This window comes from Babylonia areolata, chromosome 25 (assembly GCF_041734735.1).
Source record: "Babylonia areolata isolate BAREFJ2019XMU chromosome 25, ASM4173473v1, whole genome shotgun sequence".
NCBI lineage: Eukaryota > Metazoa > Mollusca > Gastropoda > Neogastropoda > Buccinidae > Babylonia > Babylonia areolata.
In genome coordinates, this window is record NC_134900.1 from 16,693,439 (window position 1) to 16,717,085 (window position 23,647).

The 23,647-nt window shown below is 46.4% G+C and overlaps 2 protein-coding genes across 2 annotated transcripts in view; both read right to left on the reverse strand.

Moving 5' to 3' along the window:
- Nucleotides 1–44, reverse strand: part of LOC143299616 (A disintegrin and metalloproteinase with thrombospondin motifs 9-like) — a 79,421-nt gene extending 79,377 nt beyond the window's left edge. The window contains exon 1 of the mRNA XM_076612910.1: nucleotides 1–44. This exon is cut by the window's left edge and continues 121 nt beyond it. Within this exon, the coding sequence (XP_076469025.1) occupies nucleotides 1–23 (23 nt within the window). The 5' untranslated portion in view covers nucleotides 24–44.
- A 100-nt stretch (nucleotides 45–144) lies between these two features.
- The window catches only part of LOC143299618 (uncharacterized), a 77,401-nt gene continuing 53,898 nt past the window's right edge, over nucleotides 145–23,647 (reverse strand). Inside the window, exons 3-4 of the mRNA XM_076612912.1 lie at nucleotides 4,361–4,541; nucleotides 145–338 (exon numbers count right to left, since the gene is read on the reverse strand). Coding sequence (XP_076469027.1) covers nucleotides 145–338; nucleotides 4,361–4,541 — 375 coding nt within the window. The remainder of the gene's footprint in view (nucleotides 339–4,360; nucleotides 4,542–23,647) is intronic.

Sequence of the window (23,647 nt, forward strand, 5' to 3'; positions counted from 1 at the left end):
TGTCGGTGGCCGGCACTCCCCATAGGAGCGCCGCCAGAGCTACCAACCCCAGCCTCCTCCTTCCCCTCCCCCTCCTCCTCCTTCTGCTGCTGCTGCTGCTCCTCCTCCTCTCCCCTGCCGCTGCTGGAGTTATCCCTCCTGACATTACTGTCTCTGGAATTCTTCACAACAAAGTCTGTGGCAGTGCGGCTGGGGTGGTGGTGGTGGGCTGCTGCTGCTGCTGCTGCTGCCAGCTGCTTCTTCTAGTGGTGGTGTGGATGGTGGTGGTGGTGATGCTGTAGTAGATGCTGCTCTGGCTGAGGCGTTGGTCTTTTTTAACCTGTGATGCTTGAAATTTTCTGGACAAAGAAAAAGAAGAGAAGTTGTTTCATCTTACGTAACTAACAGGAAGCTTCATCCATCCTGTTATTGCTTGATTGATACATGATTGGTATGAGGGCAAGCCTGGAGCTTGCTTTTTTGAGGAAGCGTCGGCGCTTGTTCCAATGTACCTTTTCACTTACCTGTGTTCTAGCTGAAGCGGTAGCGTAAACAGCACTGACTTGGAAGTTGTGTATTTGTAAATGGGGAGAGTTACCTCTCTTTATTGTTGTCAAATCCTTTACTTTCCCAGCCTCATTGTTCTTTCTTAACGGAAGCTTAGGTACACAAACTCCCTATTTTTCTTGTTTACAGCTTACGTTTCTTGTTAACAGAAGCTTAACTACAGACTATGCACAAATCCCTTTACTTTCGTTTTAACAGAAGCCTGACTACAGACTACGCACAAATCCTTTTACTTTCGTTGTTAACAGGCACCTAACTACAGACTACGCACAAATCCTTTTACTTTCGTTGTTAACAGAAGCCTAACTGCAGACTACGCACAAATCCTTTTACTTTCGTTGTTAACAGAAGCCTAACTGCAGACTACGCACAAATCCCTTTACTTTCGTTGTTAACAGAAGCCTGACTACAGACTACGCACAACAGACTACACACAAATCCTTTTACTTTCGTTGTTAACAGAAGCCTAACTGCAGACTACACACAAATCCTTTTACTTTCGTTGTTAACAGAAGCCTAACTGCAGACTAGGCACACATCCTTTTACTTCCGTTGTTTACAGATGCCAAACTGCAGACTACGCACAAATCCCTTTACTTTCGTTGTTTACAGAAGCCTAACTACAGACTACGCACAGATCCCTTTCCTTTAGTTGTTTACAGAAGCCTAACTACAGACTATGCACATATCCCTTTCCTTCCCTTGTTTACAGAAGCCTAACTACAGACTACGCACAGATCCCTTTCCTTCCCTTGTTTACAGAAGCTTAGCTACAAACTCCCTTACTTCCCTTGTTAATATTATTTTTGACAACTGTCAATTCCTTAAATACATCGGAAACTTGGAAGCTCGTCAGTACAGGATCACGTTTTCCTGTGTAGTAATGACGATACTGCTTTACTAAACCTCTTTTATGCGTGTTCTAGCTATATATCTATACATACGTTACTGCTGAAGATTTCTATTTTTTTGTTTTGTTTGTTTGCTTTTGGGTTTGTTTCTTGTTTGTTTGTTAGCTTTTTTTTGTGTGTGTGTTTTATTTTTCCCACTTCAGTTCTACCTTCTACCTTTCTTGGAGCCAACACAGTGTGAACGGATCCAAACAATGGAACTAGTAGCATACATGGCATTGTTTGGAGCTGAGGAGTCATTATCCTTTGTGCTTCATGAAGCACAGTGCTTGTCACGGGTCTTTGCTATAATGCACGCAGTAGAAGCCTGGTGTTGGTCTTTTGTGTATGATGAACGATTTTGTGCGTCTGTCGATGTTTAGTTTCGAATTAATTTTTATTGTTTTTCTTTTTTTTTTTTTTTTTTTTTTGGTCACAACAGATTTCTTTGTGTGAAATTCGGGCTGCTCTCCCGCGCGGAGATCGTGTCGACGCAGTGCAGAACCACACTTAAAAAAAAAAAAAATCTTTGGTTCTTTAGCAAGCGCAAAGTGCATATACTGCACACAGGACCTCGGTTTATCATCTCATCCAAATGTCTAGCATCCAGACCATCACTACTCAAGGTCTAGCGGATGAGGGAGAAGATTCTGGCCGCCTGTGTGGGATTCCATCCCGATCCCTCTCCGGCGCTTCCAAGGCGGACGCGTTAACCACTAGGCCACCTCTCCACGTTGGTGTTTGTAAACCAAACCAACGGCGTGACGTTTCTCATATCAATATTTGTTGCCACTAGTACATAACGCCTGGAATGATCCCAATGGGGCGTGGCGGGTGGGGATAAAAAAACAAACACCTGCCCTGAAAAAACCACCACCACCACCAACAACAACAACAACAGCAGCAACAGCAGCAGCAGCAGCAGCAGCAACAACGACACACACACACACACACACACACACACAAAATAACACCCTCTGGCGCTACTGTCGAACCCTTACCCTCCCACCTTCCCTTCCTTGTAAAACGGAATTCATTTGCAGGAAAATGACAACATGAGGAACATTTTAAGATGATAAATAAAACAACAACTGCACTGCAGATCATATCTACAGGGAATGAGTATCTGCATGTAGTTACACGTTTTGCTCATGATAACTCCCCTCCCCTCCCCTTCCCTCCTCTCCCTCCAGTGTGTGTCGTAGGAGAGAGACGGATCGAAAGAGAGAGAGAGAGAGATGGAAGTGGGTGAGGGGAGGGGTGAACGGACGTATGTAACCTCCTCTTCCGTTCAAGAACATTGACCTCCGCCACAAGTGAGGGGGTGGGGGGGGGCGAGAGAGAAAAACAGAGAGACAGAGACAGAGACAGAGAGAGAGAGAGAGAGAGAGAGAGAGAAAGCGAGAGGGAGAGAGAGAGAGAGAGAAGAAAAACATATACCTGTTCCCATCTGCGTTTTATTCGTCTGACTAGAAGACACTGAAGTGACACTTGAACGTTTGTCTGAGGTACTGCCAGCCTGCTTCCCTCCCACCATATCTTTCTCCATTCCTCCCCTTCTCTCTCTCTGTTTTTATCTTTCTGGCTCTGTCATCTGCGTGTGTGAGCCAGATAGAGAGAGAGAGAGACAGAGAGAGGGGGGGGGGAGGGAGATAGCTATCCAGAGAAAGAAATGATCTGTTTCTCTGTCTCTGTCTCTTTCCCCTGAGCACTCTAAACTAAGTCACAGTGTAAGTAGCGGTACCATTACAACCCCCAACCGAGTTCCCCTGGTGCTCACTTCACGTGGAGAGTTAGGAAGAGTTATAGTTATGGTCCCTGGGCACTCTGTGCGCTGCTTGTGCCTTTCCTTTGGAGCTTCAGACTTTTTACCTTTGCCTTTAAAGCCTAAACCTCCTCAGCAGGCATCACAACACACAAACACACACACGCAAGCGCACACGCACACGCACATCGAACCACACACACACACACACACACACACACACACACACACGCACGCACACGCAAACACACATACACACACTCACTCACACACACACACACACACTCTCTCTCTCTCTCATACACATCTTCTGTATCCACATGCCCCCTTATCCACCAAACCACCTCTCCACTCACCTCATTGCTTCAGTACTCCCATCCTCACCCTTCGTCTACTTCTTCTTACTATAGCAGATACTTGGATCATTAAATTAGTGTCGCTGTGGTTCCCAATAATACTTCATTAAAAAAAAAAACAAGTGCAAACATCATTTTGTGTGTCTGTTATTCGCCATCATAATTAGTCAAAAATAGCTGCTAGCAGGGACTGATTTTTTTTAACGATAATTCATCAACTTTAGTGTTTGTGGTATAGTTAGTCGGGGAAGGCCCAGTTGAAACAAACAAGGCCCAGTTGAAACAAACAAACAAACAAAAAGCAGACCCCTGTTTAAATTACGGAACATATTATCCGCAAGGAAAAAAAAGAATGTCGTCAATGTTTGTTCACTGAACTTCAGGCAATGTATAGATCAAGTTTGGATTCAGTTAAAGTGACGCCTCTTGGGCTTAACAGTTGAAACCTTGCATCCCATAGATGGGCTACGAATACAGCGAAATTATGACTACAGTTGGGTAACATTTTACCTTTAAAATGTTATCAAATCGGACTTGAAAATATTGTCTGTGATAAGAAACTATAGGGAGAGCTGGACAGTACCAGGTCTCCCTAGAGTTTCTTATCACTACCGCTATTTTCAAGTCCGATTTAATTCTTTAAAACCATCACCCCTCATGCGCACATAAAACACAGTACACTCCTAAAAAAAACATTCAAATCCAGATTTACAGCCGGTCAGTGGAAACTTAATGTGTGTGTGTGTGTGTGTGTGTGTGTGTGTGTGTGTGTGTGTGTGTGTTGTACTTGATCCCCTCGTTACCTGTAACACTACAGTTGGACGAAAAATGATTTTTGGCAGGCTGTTGTTGATAGATGATATGTGGTCTTCGATGAAGTGGTAATGACGACGGTGACGGTGACGACGACGATGAAAACGCTGATGACGAGTTTTTCAGCGGCTCGATGAAGTATTTTTCCCCATTCAAATGGATGACACCTCTCTGCAACAGAACAACCAGCAGAACGTGTGAGACATCTCTCTCTGTGTCTCTGTCTCTCTCACTCTCTTTGTCTGTCTCTCTGTCTCTCCCATCGCCTCTGTCTCTCTGTCTCTGTCTCTCTATCCCCATCCTTCTCTTTCTCACCCCCTTTTCACGGTTTAAAATTATCATAACATCAACATAACCGCACAATATCAATACCCTTCATTATTCTCTGTTACTCTCCCTATCTTTCTCTCTCATAAACAGTTAAAAATATCGAAACATCACTATAACCGCACAATATATACATGACCTTTTATAACTCTCTCTCTCTCTCTCTCTCTCTCTCTCTTTCTCACCCCCACCCCCCCTCTTCGCGGTCTAAAAAATGTGATCACATCAACATAACCGTACAATATAATACCCCTCCCCCCTCCCTCTCTCTCTCTCTCTCTCTCCCCTCTCTCTCTCACCCCCCAACCCCTCTTCGCGATCTAAAAATCTCACCACATCAACAAAACCGCACAATGTAAAATCCTTTGTTATTCTCTCTCTCTCTCTCTCTCTCTCTCTCTCTCTCTCTCTCCGTCCTTCCCTTTCCCTCTCCCTCTCCGCGGGTTTGGAAAAATGTCATCATATCTACAAAACCGCACACACAATAAATAGCTTTACCCTACTTTCGCACTGGTGTTTGCATTTCCTCAGGGTAAACATAGTTCGCAATGGGTTTTCAGACACATACAGAGAAAGAGAGGGGTGGGGAGGGGAGAGAGAGAGAGGAGAGGGGGGGGGGGGGTAGGGAGGGGAAGGGAGAGAGAGGACGGTGGGGGTGGAGAGAGGGTGTGTGTGGGTGTGGGTAGGAGAAGGAATATATGGCGTGCGTCACGTCAACTCCACGTCATATATTGCTGACAGAGGAGATAAGAGGTGGGAAAATGTTTTACACACATAACACCTTCCTCGCTTGTCTTCGGCTTTCCATTTCTCACAACCACTTTGACACCGCAAACACGCGCTAACTGGAAGCAGTCCAGAACACCGAACTGAGAAGGAGGGGAATGGAAAAGGAGGAGGAGGACGAAGAAGAAAGGTAGGAGTGGGAACGTAAGCTGAGACAGAATGCGATCAGACAAAAAGACTCTCTCTCTCTCTCTCTCTCTCTCTCTCTCTCTCTCTCTATCTATCTATCTATCTATCTCTATCTGTGTGTGTGTGTGTGTGTGTGTGTGTGTGTGTGTGTGTGTGTGTGTGTGTGTGTGTGTGTGTGTGTGTGTGTGTGTGTGTGTGTGTGCATACGTGTGTGGTGTGTTTGAATGTGATGTGTTTGAAAACCTCCCCAGGAAGATGAACAAATCACATCACGAACATCATGTAATTGTATTACAGGGCGCATCCAGGAAAAGAGAGAAAGAGGAGAGAGAGATAGAGGAGAGGAAGGAGAGAGAGGGGGGAGAGAAAAGAGAGAGAGAGGAGAGAGAAAGGAGAAAGAGAGAAAGACAGAGGGAGAGAGAGGAGAGAAAGGAGAGAAAGAGAGAGACTGAGGAGAGACAGGAAAGAGAGAGAGAGGAGAAAGGAGAGAGAGAGAGAGAAAGGAGAGAGAGGGGGGAGAGAAAGGAGAGATTGAGAGAGAGAAAGGAGAGAGAGAGAAGAGAAAGGAGAGAGAGACAGGGAGAGACAGAGAGAGAGGAGAGAAAGGAGAGAGAGAAAAAAGAGAGAGGGAGAACGGAGAGAGACAGAGAGAGAAAGGAGAGAGAGAAAGGACAGAGAGACAGAGAAAGAGAGAGAGAGAGAGAGAGAAAGAGAGAAAGAGAGAGAGAGAAATAGCTCTAGACAGAAAGACGGGTACACATAAAAGGACACCGTGTCCAAGGTTTAACACGCTGCAACGCATTCTTTCTGTAAAGGGACAGAGACAGAGACAGACAGGCATACAGATAGACATATACACGGAAACAGACACAGAGAAATATAGAAACCGAGAGAGCCATTCAGAAAAAAAAATCAGACAGAGAAACGGACAGACAGAGAGACAGACAGACAGACACAGAAACAGTGAAACATGTATGGAGACAGAGAGCAGATCTTCATGACCTCCACCCACCTCCCACACCCCCCTCTGCCCCACACCTCACTCCCCTCTGCCCCACCCACCCCAACCCTCACCCCCAGTCCTCCCACCTCATCAACTGATGATATACATGATGAGGGCAGGCGCAGGTAAAAGACCCCCGCACAGACACTGCTCTGCTTGCCGCGGCGCTGCAAGAGTTACTTTGCTAACGGCTCCAACCCTCGTTAAACCCCGCCGACTAATGAGGTGAGAGAGAGAGAGAGGGGGGGGGGACTAAGAGTAAAGAGAGAGAGATTGAGAGAGAGAGGAGATAGAGAGAGAGAGAGACAGAGAGGGACTGAGAGAGAGTGACAGAGAAAGAGTGAGTGAGTGAGTGAGTGTGTGTGTGTGTGTGTGTGTGTGTGTGTGTGTGTGTGTGTGTGTGTGTGTGTGTGTGTGTGTGTGTGTTAAAGAGAAAGAGAGAGAAAGAAAGAGGGACAGACAGACAGAGACACAGAGAGAGACAGAGAGAGTGACAGAAACAGAGAGACAGTGGAGACATGGCTCGTTTTTTTGTGTTTTTTCTTCCCTTTTTATCTGTCCCCCCTCGTCCCCCCACCCCCCACCCCCACCTCCTCCCAATCAAGGAGTAAGACCAGGGCCCGGGCTCCCCTAATTAACAACTAACTTCCCAGGCTGGCCTGGCCTCACCGCTGCTGCAGCGCTCTTGTCACAGCCGTGCAGATACAGATACACCTTCACCGCATTGCAAGCCCCTTCCCCACCCGACTCCATCCGGACCTTCTTACCCCCCCCCCCTCCCCCTCTCGTCTCCCTGCCTACACCTCCCTAATTATTCCTTCTTCCCTGGTTCTTTGCGTTCGTCGTTCTTCCTCCTCCTCGTCTTTCTCCTCCTCCGACACACTCCCACAGTTTTATTTATTTATCTATTGATTTACTGATTGATTGAACAGACAGACAAACCAAGAAACATACCCATCTCCCCCCCCCCTCCCCACCCCCTCCAAAAAAAAAAAAATGTATTTGTCGAATGAAGGTATCGGTTACATGGGATCTTTAACGGCAGCGTGTTTTAGATCTTCTGCATTCAGTCAAGAAATAATGATGGGGAAAAGAAGTGAATGAGGACTGGGGGTGGGGGGGGACGGGGGGGGGGGAGGAGGCAAGTGACAAGTCTGTGACATTGCTGGACTGATAGACCGGAAACAAATTAAAACCAAAACCAGACCTCCATCATTCATTCCAACTTTCTCTGCCTGACATAATTGTTTACGTGACGGAAGAGAGTGGAGTAGTACGGAAGTTCCACGATTTAATTTAGCACTCAGCTGCAAACTGGTGTCATTCCTGTTCAGTTTCAGTTTCTCAAGGAGGCGTCACTGCGTTCGGAAAAGTCCAATATGCGCGACATCACATCCGCTATGCAGGTACCCGACGGCAGCATAACGCTTATCAGGTCTTGAGTGCATTCATAGAATTAATACATCTGTGTACCTATCAGAGGGGAGTTTTTCCCCCACATAATTTTGCCAGAGTACAACAATCTTGCTGCCGTGAGTTCCTTTTTCGCGCGCCACGTGCGTGCTGCACACGGGACCTTTGTTTATAGTCTCATCCGAATGACCAGACGCCCAGTTTGATTTTCCTGTCAAACTTGGGAAGAAAGGGTAGGACAAGCGCCTTAACCATTCTGCCAACTTCCTCCTGTTAGCAGACGTGCACTGTGATGTCAATCAAAGTGTTATGTCTAGAAACACACTTATCCACCCCCACAACCGTACACCCACCCTCAACACCCCCGTTTTAGATGTAATCGACGTTTCCGTTTCCAGAAAAGGTCAAAGAGTGCTGACTGATCCATATACGCTACACCACAGTTGAGCAAACAGCAAAGTGAGAGCTGTATTATCAATGGGTTCTCCATTGCAGTGGAACATCATTTACAGCTTAGTTTTTTTTAAGCAGGACTATGACTCTCTGACTTGGAGGGAAAATTGCACTGGCTCTTAGTGCTGCAGCTTTGGGAGCTAGTTGGCTTTTGAGGAACCATCCCCAATGCCGACTGTCCTACAAACCTCTTGACCGGGTGGGGATGTAACATGAGCAAGACACTCTCCCACTATGATCAAATTCTAGCCCAGATAATCGGGACAGCAGTTGCTTCCTCTGCTGTTCTGGTGGTCATAGTCGGACACGACTGACTGTCATACGTACATACATACATCTGCTGTTAAACAAACAAACAAACAAAAAGCAAAAGAGCAGATATCTGACCTTCGCATAATTAAACCTATCGCGCTGATCAAGTCTTGGAAGCGACGATTTTCCAACCACCCTACCCCTTAAACCCATTGTTCGGAACTGGTTGTGGGCGTCAATGAACTTATCACAAATCATCAGAAAAATGTCGGCTGAAGGGTATTCATCTCAGGTCAACACAACCGACACTCAAACAACGAAGAACGCACACTTCCGTTTTGGCTCCGTCCTGACTCGAACATTAATTTGTTTAATAAATTGACGAAAGAGGGGTGGGAGTGGGTGGTGGTGAATTTAATTAGAATCATCCCTTTGCCAGTTCTGCACCAGGTGATTAATATAGACAGACTACAGGAAAGAGAGAGAGAGGGGGCGGGGGAGGACAAGGCTATATAAATCGTTTACTGAACTGGGCCATCTGCCAATGTCAAAGGGAACAGTGGGTTGGGGAAGACAATCACAGAGAGAGAGAAGGGAAGAGAGGGGGGGAGAAAATGGTGGGGAGAATGGGAGGGAAAGAGAGTGAGAGAGAGAGAGAGTAAGGGAGAGAGAGGGGGGGAAGAACGATGGAGAGAGAGAGGGGGGGAGGGTGGGGAGAAAGAGAGGGAAAGAGAGAGAGAGAGAGCAAGGCAGACAGAGAGATGGGGAAGAAAGATGGAGAGAAAGAGGGGGTGGGGAGAAAGAGAGGGAAAGAAAGACAGACAGGCAGACAGACAGACAGACAGAGAGAGAGAACAACGGAAGGACGAGTCTGGCATTGCACCGACACAATCATCCAGATGGCTTGGAACACACTAGTGGCCTTTGTCCGCAGTGTGTCTGAACGTCTGCCGACCAAGAAAGCTCGTCATGCACACACCCACAATAGTGTATACCTTCTTCATGATTCCTATCATTTTCGCTGCTCTTTACGACCGACGGATCTTGAGCTGTCACGGTCGTCTTCTCAGGTATCAAGGCTCAATCAACCCCTCTGTTCACAACTGTTTTAAAACAGTACTTTACTTGAAAATGTCGCGATACAGATACAGCGCATTCGACAGGACAACAAGAAAGTATTATACCATTAAGTCCGATCACAGCTGTGGACATTGTTGCGCCCCGTTGACATATCGGGAATGGGAGACATACATACAACTGTTACCGAGAGGTCGGGGCGAAAGACATTCCAGGCAACAACAAAGCAACAACAACAACAAAAAGAGTAGCAAACCCGTTACCTTCGCAACTGTCACGTAGATTCTGACCTTAACGTGCCGATTCATTCCTACCTATGTTTAGACAGCGCTCTGCATCGAAAAAGGATGAACTGAACCAAAAATTTGAGACCTGTTTGTAACTCGACGCTTGTTTTCATACGATGTGACAGAACGTGTCCCGTCGGGTATTTTGCAGGGAGGTGGGGGTCTCTGTGATCTGATCAAGGAACATACAACTAATGGAATCACTACCAGTCGTTAAAGTCGTCAGTCGAAGGAATGAGAGAAAGGATCGGTGTGGGTCGAGGGTGGTGAGGAGAAGAAGGAATAGGAGAAGAAGAGGAAAAAGAATCAGAGGAGGAAGAAGAGATGAAGAAAAAGAAGAAGGAGGAGGAGGAGAAGAAGAAGAAGAAGACGAAGGAGGAGGAGGAGGAAGAGGAGAAGGAAGAATAATAAAGAAAGACAGAAAGGAGCAAGTGGAAGGGAGGAACAGAGAGGAGAAAGATACACAGAAAGAAAGAGAGCGAGAGAGAGAGAAAGGAGAGAGAAGGGGAAAAAGAAAGAAAGAGAGCTCTATAGAGATTGGGAGGGAGACAGACAGACAGGCATGGACACAAGTATCAGACAGATGATGATGCGGGCTAAGAATAATTATAACACACACAGAGATATATAATACATATAACATACATACATGCATATATTAAAAAAAAAAAAAAAAAAAAAAGACTACTGCAGGCATCTAAAGCGCTCTTTATAATTTCAGCTCGTCAGCAACATTCAGACGTTCTTTCCCACGCGCCCAAACATTATCTCATTACCTACTAAACCCCCCACCCAGCCCAACCCCCCCCCCCCCTTACACCCCGCTCCCTATTCACCCTCTCCTCTCTTTCCCATAATCCTTGTCAGCACGTACAACTCGACCGCGAGGGCAGGGAACAGACATCACTCCTTGGCTTTTTATTTCATCTTATCTTATTTTCATCTTTTATACAAATATAAGACGTCCAGGCTCTATCAGCAGGTCAGTAGTGCTAGAGCTCATACCCCACCCAAGCCAACCAAGCCATCCCCCCTTCTTCAGAAGCAGAAGCAAAGACTTGCAAGGTGTACTAGTTAGTGGGTAAGAGGGAGGAAACGAAGTGATCTGCAACCGACCTCGGCAGAGTTTACATCTCTCGGGGACGGAACTACTGGGCAAGCGGTGCGGGCAGGAGGAGGAGGTGGAGGAGAATGAGGAGGAAGAGGAGAGGAGAAGGAGGGGGAGGAGGCTGGCAAAGAGATAGTGGGTTAAGGGGGGGCTGGGAGGGGTGCTGAGCAGTTAATCAGGCACGGGGTGGACGTGGGGGAGTTTCTCACACTCCACTCTGATACCTCTGGCTGATACCTCATCCTCAATTACCTTCTGACCTCCCCCCTTTGAAGTCGGGGCCTGGGCTACTGGGGCTAACAGACAAGGAGAGAGAGAGAAGGGGGGGGGGGGGGGGCAGGGAGAGAGACAGACAGAGAGAGACAGAGACAGAGACAAAGAGAGAGGGAGAAGAGGAAAAACAGAGAGGGAGCGAGGGTGTGAGACAGAGACAGACGGACACGGAGAGAGAGAGAAGGGTCGGGAGGGTGTGTGTGTGGGGGGGGGGGGGAGGGGGGGCTGGGATCTTTATCTCACATGAAATCGTGCTAATTCGGCCTGCTAAGACACACACACACACACACAGATGGGGAAGTGGAAGGGGAAGGAAGACTGGGGTCTGTATCTGTATGGCAAAAGAAATCGTGCTAATTCGCCTTGATTAGGGGAGTTTTTTTGCTGACAAATTACAACGTCAAAGAACCGTGTAAGCGTCGTGTATGCTGGACGTCAGTTTGTGGCAGTCATGGAGAGCAGAGATCTGTGGTCATTTGGGAAACCTGCACTGCTCTCCGTACCCACCATGAAATTTTACTGACAATCTACTCAACGTCACTTCGGACTTTCTTGGGGAAAGAAACAAACAAAGTACACAGTTTTAACTAGCAAAACCTGCTCTTGAATTTGAATTCTTCATTTTGCCGCACGTAAAATAATTGGCAGCGAAAAGTCCAAGCTTTAATCGTCTTATAAAACAACCCCCATCCACCCTCTACCCCTCCCCCCCCATCCCCCCAAAAATCTTCAAGTGCTACAACAAATCTATATGAAACCCGAAGTATGAGCCTTGTTTTTTTGTGGACAAAACAGTCTTCAGAAAGTCAGTCAACCATTTGACATGATGCTGTTTATACCTTCTGTCCCTTTTTCACAGCACTATCAGTTGTGGACCTCCTGCTATAACATTAAACACTTCAACTGTGGAAGTTGTCTTGTGAACAATAACCAACCAACCAACCAACCAAAAGAAGAAGAGGGGAAAAGAAAGTCTCCAGAAAGTTTGGGTTTGACATAATGATAATATGACAGGTTTCCATAATGCAGCAGCTCTTCGTTTTACTTGTTTAGTACACTATCAGTAGCGAGAACGCCCTTCTGGAAGTACGGCAAGTGTTGTGCGAAAAAAACACAACATAAAACAAAACAAAACAAAACAAAAAAAACAAACAAACAAACAAACCCAAAAAAAAACACGTATCGAGAAAGTTCCTGTCTGACAGGAAGTCACAGTAACAGCTCCACCCTGTCAGTCAGTCAGTCAGTCAGTCCCTTTCCTCAAGCTGTTGGTGTTGTGGTGGAGCCCCCCACCCCCACCCCCCTGACCCCCCTTCCCCTCCAGGTGAAGCCAGGTGAGACAAGTCAACAGCGATGTGTGACAGACAAGTGAGCCTGCTGACAGGGGTGACGGGCCAGCGACCACTGCAGATTGACAGGTCGCCAGGACCCAGCATTCCTCCCGTCTCTTCACTCATTCTGATCATCATCAGCATGGCCCCCCACCTCCTCTCACAGTACAGTCGTCAGGCCTGGGGTGGGGTCCACAGCAGGGCTGTAGAGGAGGAACCTTCAGTACCACACTTATTTTTCCTCTTCGCAAAAAAATCCCACACTTCACTACTACACTGTTTTCCCCCTTCCCAAAATACTTATGTAAGTGTTGTCCTCTGGCAAAATCTGTAGTAGAAATCCATGGCAAAATCTGTAGTAGAAATCCACTCTGATAGGTATACAATTATATGCATGCACTCAGGGCCTGATTTTTTTTTTTTTTAGGAGCAATTCAGTACTACACTGTTTTATTCCCCTTCACAAAAGAACACTAACACAATTTGTCTTTACCCTTCGTAATATGTAAGTGTTGTCCTCTGGCAAAACCTGCAGAAGAAATCCCCTCTGATAGGTACACAGTTATAATATGCATGCGCTTCAAGGCTTGATTGAACGTGATACTGCTGGTTATACATCTGCCTAGCAGATGTGGTGTGGAATATGTAGAATAGAATATGTGTAACGTGGGAGTTACGTTGCAGCTCACGAACGAAGAAGAAACGGAGGAGTGAGAGCAGCAGCAACAGCAGAGGAAGAAGAAGAAGGAGGAGGAGGGGGAAGAGAGGGAGAAGAAGGAGATGAAGAATGAGAAGAAGAAGAAGATACGATACGCAACCGATACACTCAACTTTTTCACTAGTCAGTGCACCATTCTGAGCATGGCCGTTCGAGAAACATCGTGGTACATAAATAATACAGTCAAATCGACAGACAAACGGACAGGCCAGAACCTACACATTCCTCCAGAAACAAAGGGTGTGAAAGAAGTGGTGGTATTCGGTTGATGGATGTTAGCTGGCGACACTCAGGTCTTTTGACAGACATTTATCATTGTCAAGTCATAATATTATCTGCTGCGGAACAATTCACAAAGTCTTATCAGATTGGCCCCCCACCTCCTCTCACAGTACAGTCGTCTGTGCCCAACACTTATAATCCACAACGCGCGCTCGCGCTCATACTAACACATTTTTAGACAGATCTAATGTTAAAACACACACACACACACACACACACACACACACACACACACACACACACACACAAATTTGATTCCAGGGACGTCTTGAGGCATGGAAAATAGATTAAGAACATTAATCGCGAGCGGACTTTTTCATTTAACATGCATTCAGCCAATACATCAACAAACAAGAAAATAACACGAACACATCAACACATACATAATCATGAGGTTTAGTATGAGATGGTATGCGTCAAGGCGAGTAAGAAATACTGCTTTCAGACTGTCTTTTATATACTTAATACTTAATACAATGGTCATTTAAAAACATTTAAACAACAAAACATGTACTTTACGAGAAGAAGACTATGTTGAAATTTGAGACTGACAGTTTGGATATTTCTAGAATCGCGATGTCGAATTTCAAGTGGTTGAACCTTCTTTGTTCCGAGAGATTCAGGGGCTGCCATAGGGGCAGAGTGGTCATGTGATGAGTGATAAGAAACTCTAGTGAGAGCTGGACAGTACAAGGTCTTCTTCAGAGAAGAAGCCCCCCTCAGTCAAGTGTTTCGGCCCTTAACTCCTTACACTCTAAGGGGGCCGGGCCACATCCAGGTCATGACTCCTGGATGCCCTTGTATTGCCGCCTTTTCTATTACATTTATTACATGATTTACATTTAATTGGGAGGGAGGGGAAATCTCCACCAGTTATCATACGAAAGGAGTCCATAATTTATACCCTCACCAACTATCGCATTAAAGGAAGTTTGGGGATTTAGGCTATGTATTTCATTGTTTGGTGGTCAGTTGTGGTGTCTCCTTCAGTGATAGATATTTCCGACACTGTCTATTGTACTGCTCCCTTCACCACGCCGATTCAAAGCGTAAGACGATGGGCAAGAACTGACTCGAGCAGGTGCAGGGCAGAACTATGAAAATGAGTGTCCGGCACAGTTCTTTTTTTTTTTCTTCAAAACTTCACGGGTCATGGTACTGCTCTCCTTCCTTATGTCATCCACTGGGGATATACCACCTGTCCCGTGACCTAAAGGGATTTGTTAGTGTTTTTGCATGAACTTACGGGTGCACTCTAATCATACCAACACAAAATTCACATCAGTAACGGAACCCATGTGAAGACAACATTTCTCAGCTGTTTGTTGTATTGTTGTTTTTTGTAGCGCGGAACTGAAAATGATCAGAATAATAGTCATGGAGGGCTAGAGGTGTGTGTGTGTGTGTGTGTGTGTGTGTTTTAATAATTCTTTCTTCATATGTGAAACGATAACCAAGCGCAGTAACTCTGGCTTCAGTTGTACAACACACAACTCGATCTAAGCCAGGGTTGCTGAACGCTTTTTATTTCCATCAACTTGCACGCGGGTAAAGTGAAGGGTTCTCTCGTTTCTGAATCTCTTTCTTCGGTTATTTGGATTTGTCATCTGCAGGCCGACCCTTCATGTATATTTACCCGCAAGAAAGAAGAGCTAAGTAGCACTTGGCTTGGAGATGTATTCACCACAAGAAGAGATCGTTCCAGTACTGTACTTGTCTGTCCTCCATAAGCCTCCACGTTACTGTTCGTGTCTGTCACTTATAGTTTATGGGAATAACTTGACCTCAAGGGTGACTCCTAAGCAGGTTGTCAATGGCCAATCTAAACATCACTCGAAGCTCTACACTATTCTGTCTACAAAATCTAAATACCCAATTTACGGGACATCATTTTATATCGTACCAATTACACACAAACTTGTTTTGCAAAAACGCGCTGCCAGCGCGCACGTAACTGTGTGTGTGTGTGTGTATGTGTGCGTCTGTGTGTCTGTGTCCGTGCGTGCGTGTGTGTGTATATATATCTGTGTCTACGTGTCTGTGACCGCACGGATGCTTGGAGATGACGTATCATGTGAAGAGCTGTACCATCCTTTAGCGACCTATTCACTTCTCCAACGTCAGCAGTCCACAGGCGCTCTCACACACACACACACACACACACATCAGGGAACCAACCCCGGTTGACAGGGAGGGTACGCACAGGACAGTCATCGCGAGAGGCCTTTACTTGTCTAATGGGGTACTTTACGAACAAGGAAAGCAAATCACTGTGCCGACAACTATCACTTATAATTGCAGGACTCACCCTTAACCCCACACTGCCGCACTCAGACACACAAAACGCCGTGCACGTGCATTCGCTCTCATCCACCCTTGTGAACGGGTTGAAGCCGCAACGTGCAAATTTGCATGCTTCGTCATTAAAGTGCAAGTGGTTAACATAGTTATTTGGCAATATCCACAATTTTCCTCTCTCAAGACGGGAATGAGTAGTGTTCACACAACAAGGTGTGGTCGTCGTTCACTCCGCCAGTCACACAGAAGAGTGGATGTGAAGAAATGTGGAATGTGGATATTGCCGTTGTATGTGTGGGATGGTGATGCAGGCAGTTTGTTCAAACACACACAAACACACACGCTACTTTTCCCGAAAGTTTTAACCCCTCCTTAACAGGTATAAACAAATGCCATCGGAACAAATTCCGTAAAAATTAAAAATGCACACGTGGGGCTGTCGTATTGTTACCTCAAGTTGGCTCAACTAAAAGATTCAGTCTATTTTTTTCATAAATCCTTGGCTTTTTTTCTTCTTCAAATCTATGCACGCTATGATGTCTAGTCTTGTGAGTTCAGTAAATTTTGTCGTAGCTTCTTCAGTAGTTTTACTGGTTTAGCGTATTGTTATGGTTTATGTTCAGTAACGTTAACATTTTTGGGGGGATGGGGCTATTTAATCATCGATCACACAGTGCAACACCTTCAGGCGCAAATCCACTGTTTTCCTAGATAGACGGAGGGCTGTACTATTACTTTTTCTCGCTTAACTGAACCGTGGTTTGAAAAAAACATCAAAGTGGTTTTGACATATAAATGAATGGAAAAGATAAAATCAAATAAACGCGCTTGACAAACAGACTAGATCAACCATTAACAGTTGTAGCACAAGGACTACAAAGGAAGTGGGAGATTTCTTCTCCTGAAGACTTCCTGCAAATCAGTCTTGCAACCATCTCGGGCGATTTTCGAAACGTGCTTCAAGAAGAATATACAAACGTGTCTCAAACAAAACATCAACACAAGTCATGAGGGAAAGAAAACAACTTGGCCCAATTGCCCCAAACACGAGGAAGCAAGTATTGGCATGTACTGAGACAGGAGAAGCAAGTACAGGACAACCAAATATATATATAGAGAGAGAGAGAGACAGACAGACAGACAGGGACAGAGAGGCAGACAGGAAGAAAGAGAGAGACAGAGATAGAGAGAGAGATACAGAGAGAGAGAGAGAAAGTGAGAATGAGAGAGGAAGAGAGAGAGAGACAGACAGACAGGGACAGAGAAAGACAGGAAGAAAGAGAGAGTGAGAGAGAAAGTGAGAATGAGAGAGGAAGAGAGAGAGAGACAGACAGACAGACAGACAGACAGAGACAGAAACTGCACACACACACACACACACAAAACACAGGGAAAAGGAGGTTTCAGACAGAGAAACATGTGGTGATTTCGCCACACACGAACACAAACAAACGCGAAAAATGTGCAGACAGCAGCGAGTGCAGAAACGTGGAAATCAGCACGCACAACAACACGCAACATGTGCGAGCAGGGTGGCATGATATTATAGGTTTGCACGCCTGTGCACCATTGTGAAGTACTTGATGAGCTAAAAGGAGCGAAGGATCCCCCCTTCCTTCGCCCACCACCCACCTCCACATAACTGTTTTATGCAACTGCACATAACCGTTTTACGGTGCGAACGTATTGTCCTTTGCAGACAGACACAAGCATGTGGAAGCGTACAAACACTTGTGGTGAAGCACTGAAGCAAGCGACAGTTTTAACTGTGCATGTGGCGGCAAATAAGGAGGGAAAATAAATGTTATGTTTACATGTGCACAGGAGCCGGTGGCGCTTGCGGGGCAAGTAGCCTATAAATGTCTTACATGTGGTGGTGGTTGGGAAAGGGAGGTGGGGGGAGCTAGGAGGAAGCGGAGGGGTGCGGGGGGGGGGGGGGGGGAGAGAGTGGTGGGGGTAAAGAACAAGGAGAAAGAAGCGTCTGTGTGAAAAATGCCTGTTTCGCACTTCTGACATGAATAGCTCACCATCCATCACCACCATCAGGGAATGAGACAAGGGGGTGCAATGGTGGCTTAAATCCAGGCCACAGCAATGGGAGGGGGGTGGGGTGAAAACTCCGAGTTATTTTTTCATTTCGCTAATTGTTCATATTCCTAAAACAACAAACTTCTTCTCAGTAGGCCCCTCTTATAAAAAAAACAAAAAAAACAAACAAAAAAAAAACAACAACAGCAACAAAAAACATGGACATGCCCTTCGTGGGGAGATGTCTTTCCATCTGAGCAGGAAAGCCGGATTGAATTGACTCAGTTTGTGATGATGACTTCGTAAATCAAAAAAGAAAAGGGGGGAAAAAAAGAAAGAAAGAAAAAAAGACAAAAAGAAAGAAAGAAAGAAAGAGAAGAAGAAGAAGAAGAAGAAGAAGAAACGAACAAACTAAAACACGAATGTAAACTCGCAGAGACAGTAACACATCGTTTGATTGTGTGTTTCAGTTAAAACCAAACCTCTGATTGTAATGTAAGAAAAGAAGCTGAATTCCAATAAATCAAATCGATTGAAAACCCCCTTATTAAAAAAAAAAAAAAAAAAAGATATCAGTCGAAGAATCCAATCCTGAACGATCGTGTGGACGCGAAACCAAACTTAAAAGAATGTCGGAATTCCATCCTTGTCCTTGGATCCAAACCAGCCATGTAGCCAACCCGCAAATTCTTTTCTTTTTTTCCTGGGAAGATGTGAACTGCTACCCATACAGACTAGGGGTACAGCAGACTCCTCTTCTATCATTGATTCTTACCTCTAAATTACGAAGCCCAGCCAGTTCAAGCACGTGTGAAACAAACGGGTACACACAGACAGGTGACCCACAACCGGAGACGCTATACTTTCCCTGATACAATCCATCTCAGCAGAACTAACTTGGGGGGTTGGGTACTGGGAACGGTGTTGGTACCAGGGGGGACTGAATCAATCGAAGCAGCAGGCAGAAACTTATGCAAAACTGGTGCCAATAACCTGATTCACACCTGCAAACTTGTGTCGCGAACACACACACACACACACACACACACACACACACACACACCGGCACCACTGACAAGTAATCCCCCAAGAACGTGCAAACAGTGGTGAACGAGGCAAGGTTAAACACATATGTAGACTGATTTCAAACGGCTGTTCAGGCCCATCACTTCTGTCGCAGTGGGATATACACCACACAACGTGCAACGGGGTCGCGCTCCGTTTTCAAGACCCCAGTTGTTGAGAGAGAGGGGGAGGTGAGAGAGAGAGAGAGACGGGAGGTAGGGGTGTGGGCAGAGAGAAGAGAAGAGAGGGGGGAGGGAGGAGAGAGAGAAAGAGAGAGATGGGTGAGGGAGGAGAGAGAAGAGAAGAGACAGAGAAACAGACAGACAGAGACAGAGAGACAGGGAGACAGAGAGATAGAGCTTACATTCTCCTTGCCTTGTTTAACTCTCCGGAAGGAGTCCGTCTTCAACAGAAGCTTTGACAATTAATTCCGTAAGTTACCAAATAACCTCCCCCCCAACCCCCTCCCCTTCCTGTCCACCTCCCTCTCTTTTTCTTGTTTTCGTTCTCTTTTCCAGCCCCCCCCCCCCTCTCTCTCTCTCTCTCCTTCATTTGGGGCAGAGGCCTAAATGCGAATAAATTTTGATCCCGATTCTTTCTGTCTCTGTCTCTCTCTCTTGCAACCACAGTCGAACACATCCATCCGCCCCCCCCCCCCCCCCAACCCCCCGTAAACCTTCAAAAGGAAGCCCTAATACACACACACCTATGGTCGGTTTCTCCCTTTACTTCCCACTCTAGAAATTCTAACCTCCGTTGACCTCACTTGTACAAATTTCCGATCCCCTTCGGTGCCTTCTACTACCACCCACCTACGCATCCACCACACTGACTCTGTCAATCACTCCGCACGAGCGTCTCGCCTCTTCCCCCCTCCCCACTACTCGCCTTTCATCACGCTGCTCCTGTTGCTACTGCTACTGTATTCAAATAACGACTAGATAACGACGCTGCTGCTGCTGCTGCTACTGCTACTGTCCTTTAATAAAGACGACTAGATAACGACGCTGCTGCTGCTACTGCTACTGTACTTTAATAAAGACGACTAGATAACGACGCTGCTGCTGCTGCTGCTACTGTACTTTAATACGACGGCTAGATAACGACGCAGCTGCTGCTACTGCTACTGTACTTTAATAAAGATGACTAGATAACGACGCTGCTGCTGCTACTGCTACTGTACTTTAATAACGACGGCTAGATAGCGACGCTACTGTTGCTACTGCTACTGTTACTGCCGCACTTTAGTAAGGACGACCAGACGAGGCTGCTGCTGCTGCTACTACTACTACTACAGCACATTAATAATGGCGACTACACAACGACGCTGCTGATGCTACTACTACTGTTAATATACTTTGACAGCGACTAGACAACGCTGCTGCTGCTGCTGCTACCACATTTGATAGCGACTACACAACGATGCTGCTGTTGCTACTGCTACTGTTGCCGCAGCTCACAGTGTGACTGCTACTGCACTGAAACAGCGACGACTGGACTACGATTGAGGCTACTGTTGCTGCTGCTACTACAGCTTCTGCTGCTACTACTACACTTTAATAATGACGACTAGACAAAGACTGATACTGCTAATCATGTGCTGCAACACCAACTGTAATAACGACTAGACAACTACGCCGCTGCTTCTACTGCTGCTACACTTTGATGACGACGACAAAGACAAAGACTGATACTGCTATTGCTGCTACACTTTAATAACGACAACTAGACTACGAAGCTGCTGCTGCTACTGCTGCTACACTTAAATAACGAAGACTGAGTAGATAACGAAGGCTGCTGCTTTTGCTTGCTTACCTCTTAGTACTATACTGCAATGACGACAACAAGACAACGCGGCTGCCGCTGCCAAGCTACTGCTACTACTACAACGACTCTGGCGGGGCAGAGCAGTTCCGTTCCCAGGAACAGGTGCCGGTGGCACCTGGCGGGCTGACTGCGGGGGTCGGCCGGGAAGTGTGATGGTGGTCAGATAATATAAGGGAGCAGAACGAAGGAGGGGGTTGGGAGGGTGGGAGAGGGGTAGGGGGCGGGGGGCGCTGTGAAGATGCTGCTTGCTCTGTCTGTCAGCACCGCAGCAGCCACCACCTCTACTACTACACCAGCTATCTTGGATACTGACCCAGCCTGATTGCCGACATGGTAGTGGCACAGGACCAGACAGAGACGGAAGGGTGTTCATTTTTGTTTCCCACCCTCTCGATCCCACAATCTCCCCCACCCCCATTTTTTATTTTATTTACCCAAAACATATATCTTTTTTCGTAACCTTGAAATGAGACATGACTTTGAGCTCTCTCTGTGTGTGTGTGTGTGTGTGTGTGTGTGTGTGTGTGTGTGTGTGTGTGTATGTGAATGATAAAGGGGGAATCAGTACGTTGTGTTTATGTATGCGTTTATTGCGCGCGGATGCTCTCTCTCTCTCTCTCTCTCTGTATGTGTGTGTGAGTGTCTGTGTGTCTGTGCGTATATGTGTCTCTGTGTGTCTGTGAGTGTGTGCGTGTGTTTTAAAGGGCGGAGGGTGGCCGGGAGGGGGTGTGGGGGGTGGGGCGGGGCGGAGTGAGGTGGAGGAAGACGGGTGGGGGATAGGAGGCGTTTTAATACGCTCTCGGTCTAACAGTCGACTAGACACTGACGAGACAGAAGGGCGCTTATTTTGCGATAGTTTTTCCCCTCCTCTCGACGCCACATGATCCTTTTGGCGACCTGAACGAACCGGAGACACTTTAAGTTTGAAACTTTGTTAATAAAATCTGCTTTTTAAACATTTATTTTGAAGTTAATGATGATCGATGCCGCAGACTGATGCAGAAGATAACGTAAGTGCTGCCATGTGATGGTGGAGTGACCTAACTCATGAGTTCCGTAGTCTGAGACTCTGGGACGAGGCGGATGGGAGACGTTTCCGCTTATTCATTTTCATGACACAGTCTGGCGTCAAACAGGCCTGTGAAATACGGACACCTGCAGTGTAACTAGCTAGCTAGCTAGTCAGGAAAATCCGTCTGATCGACTTAACTTAAAGGCCTGGTCAGATCCCTCAGTGCAAAGATACTCGGCTGCCCGGGTTCCGTTTGGGACTAGAAATTAGAACTAACAACTAAAACGTGCATTCACCTTTTACTTTAGATGTTATTTTGTTGTCTAGCACGAATCTCTGACACATTGCAAATTCAGTCACAACTACACGTTCAGTTCGATGCAGAACTTGAGGAAGATCCTGACCTTGAAATGAACGCGGAAGGAAAGAGAGGAAAATCAATCAACCAATCAGTCGATCACTTTAACCTTCGCCGTACCTCGTGGGTGAACAATTACCCACACTTTCATTCAGACCTTCATAACTCAGTCAGTTTTGCAACTACTTAACTGAAAATTGATTACTTTGTTCATTTACGATTTGTACATATTAATATCCTCACCAAAAATGGTGTTGTTCTGTTTGTAAACAAGGAGGAGGAAATGAACGGTCAAATCGTTGTATAATGTCGCGGGAAACACAGCGTCCAGAAATCTGCCTTCAGGTTCGTCAGTCTCTAGAGAGGGACAACAAGGAACGAAAAGGAAGACACAGACAAAAGAGGACACTTCCCCACCCCCGACAACCCAACCCACCCTCTTCCCTCCCCTTCTTTGTCAAGTTGACACGAGTTTGCACCGGGGCGGAGTGTAGTGGATAACAAGGTAAAAAGGCGATGGACGACGTGCGTAGATCACACACACACACATACACACACATATCCCCGTCACTAGTGACCCCCCACCGACTGACTGGCTCAGCCTGGTACGTGGTATGTACACACAGACAAAAATGCATTGTCTCTGTGAGTGGTGAAAGAGAGACAGACAGACGAAGACATAGAACACAGACAGAGAGAGCGTCTACTTTCTTAGTCACTACCATCGCCACGTCCCGGCGACTCAAAAAGGAGGAGACAAAAGACTGCTGAAATAAGCTGAGGGTGGGGGTGGGGTTTGGGGGACATTCAGTTCAGGGAGTCATTTTTTGTGTTGGTTTTGTTGGCCAGTTTTTTTGGGTTTTTTTTTTGTTTTTGTTTTTTAGGGTCTGTGTGTGTGGGGGGGGGGGGGAGCGGCGGAGAGGGGTTGGGAGGGGGGGGGGGTGAGGGGGTTCATAGGCGCCATGTCGCGGGTACAAAGCAGGAAGCACTTCTTCAACTCCTTTTGTGAGTCATGCAGTCTGTGGGTTTGTGTATTGGTAGAGGGTGGGGGTGTGGGGGTGGGTGGGCTGGGGGTGGGATGGGGGGAGAACTCGAGACAACGGGAATACGGACTAATTATATGAAGCGAGGGGGGGCGGGAGGAACTCTATATCTGTGTCTGGACCGTGTGTGTGTGTGTGTGCGTGTGCGTGTGTGTGTGTGTGTTTGAATGTTTATAAATATGTGTAGGCCTATGTGCGAATGTGTGT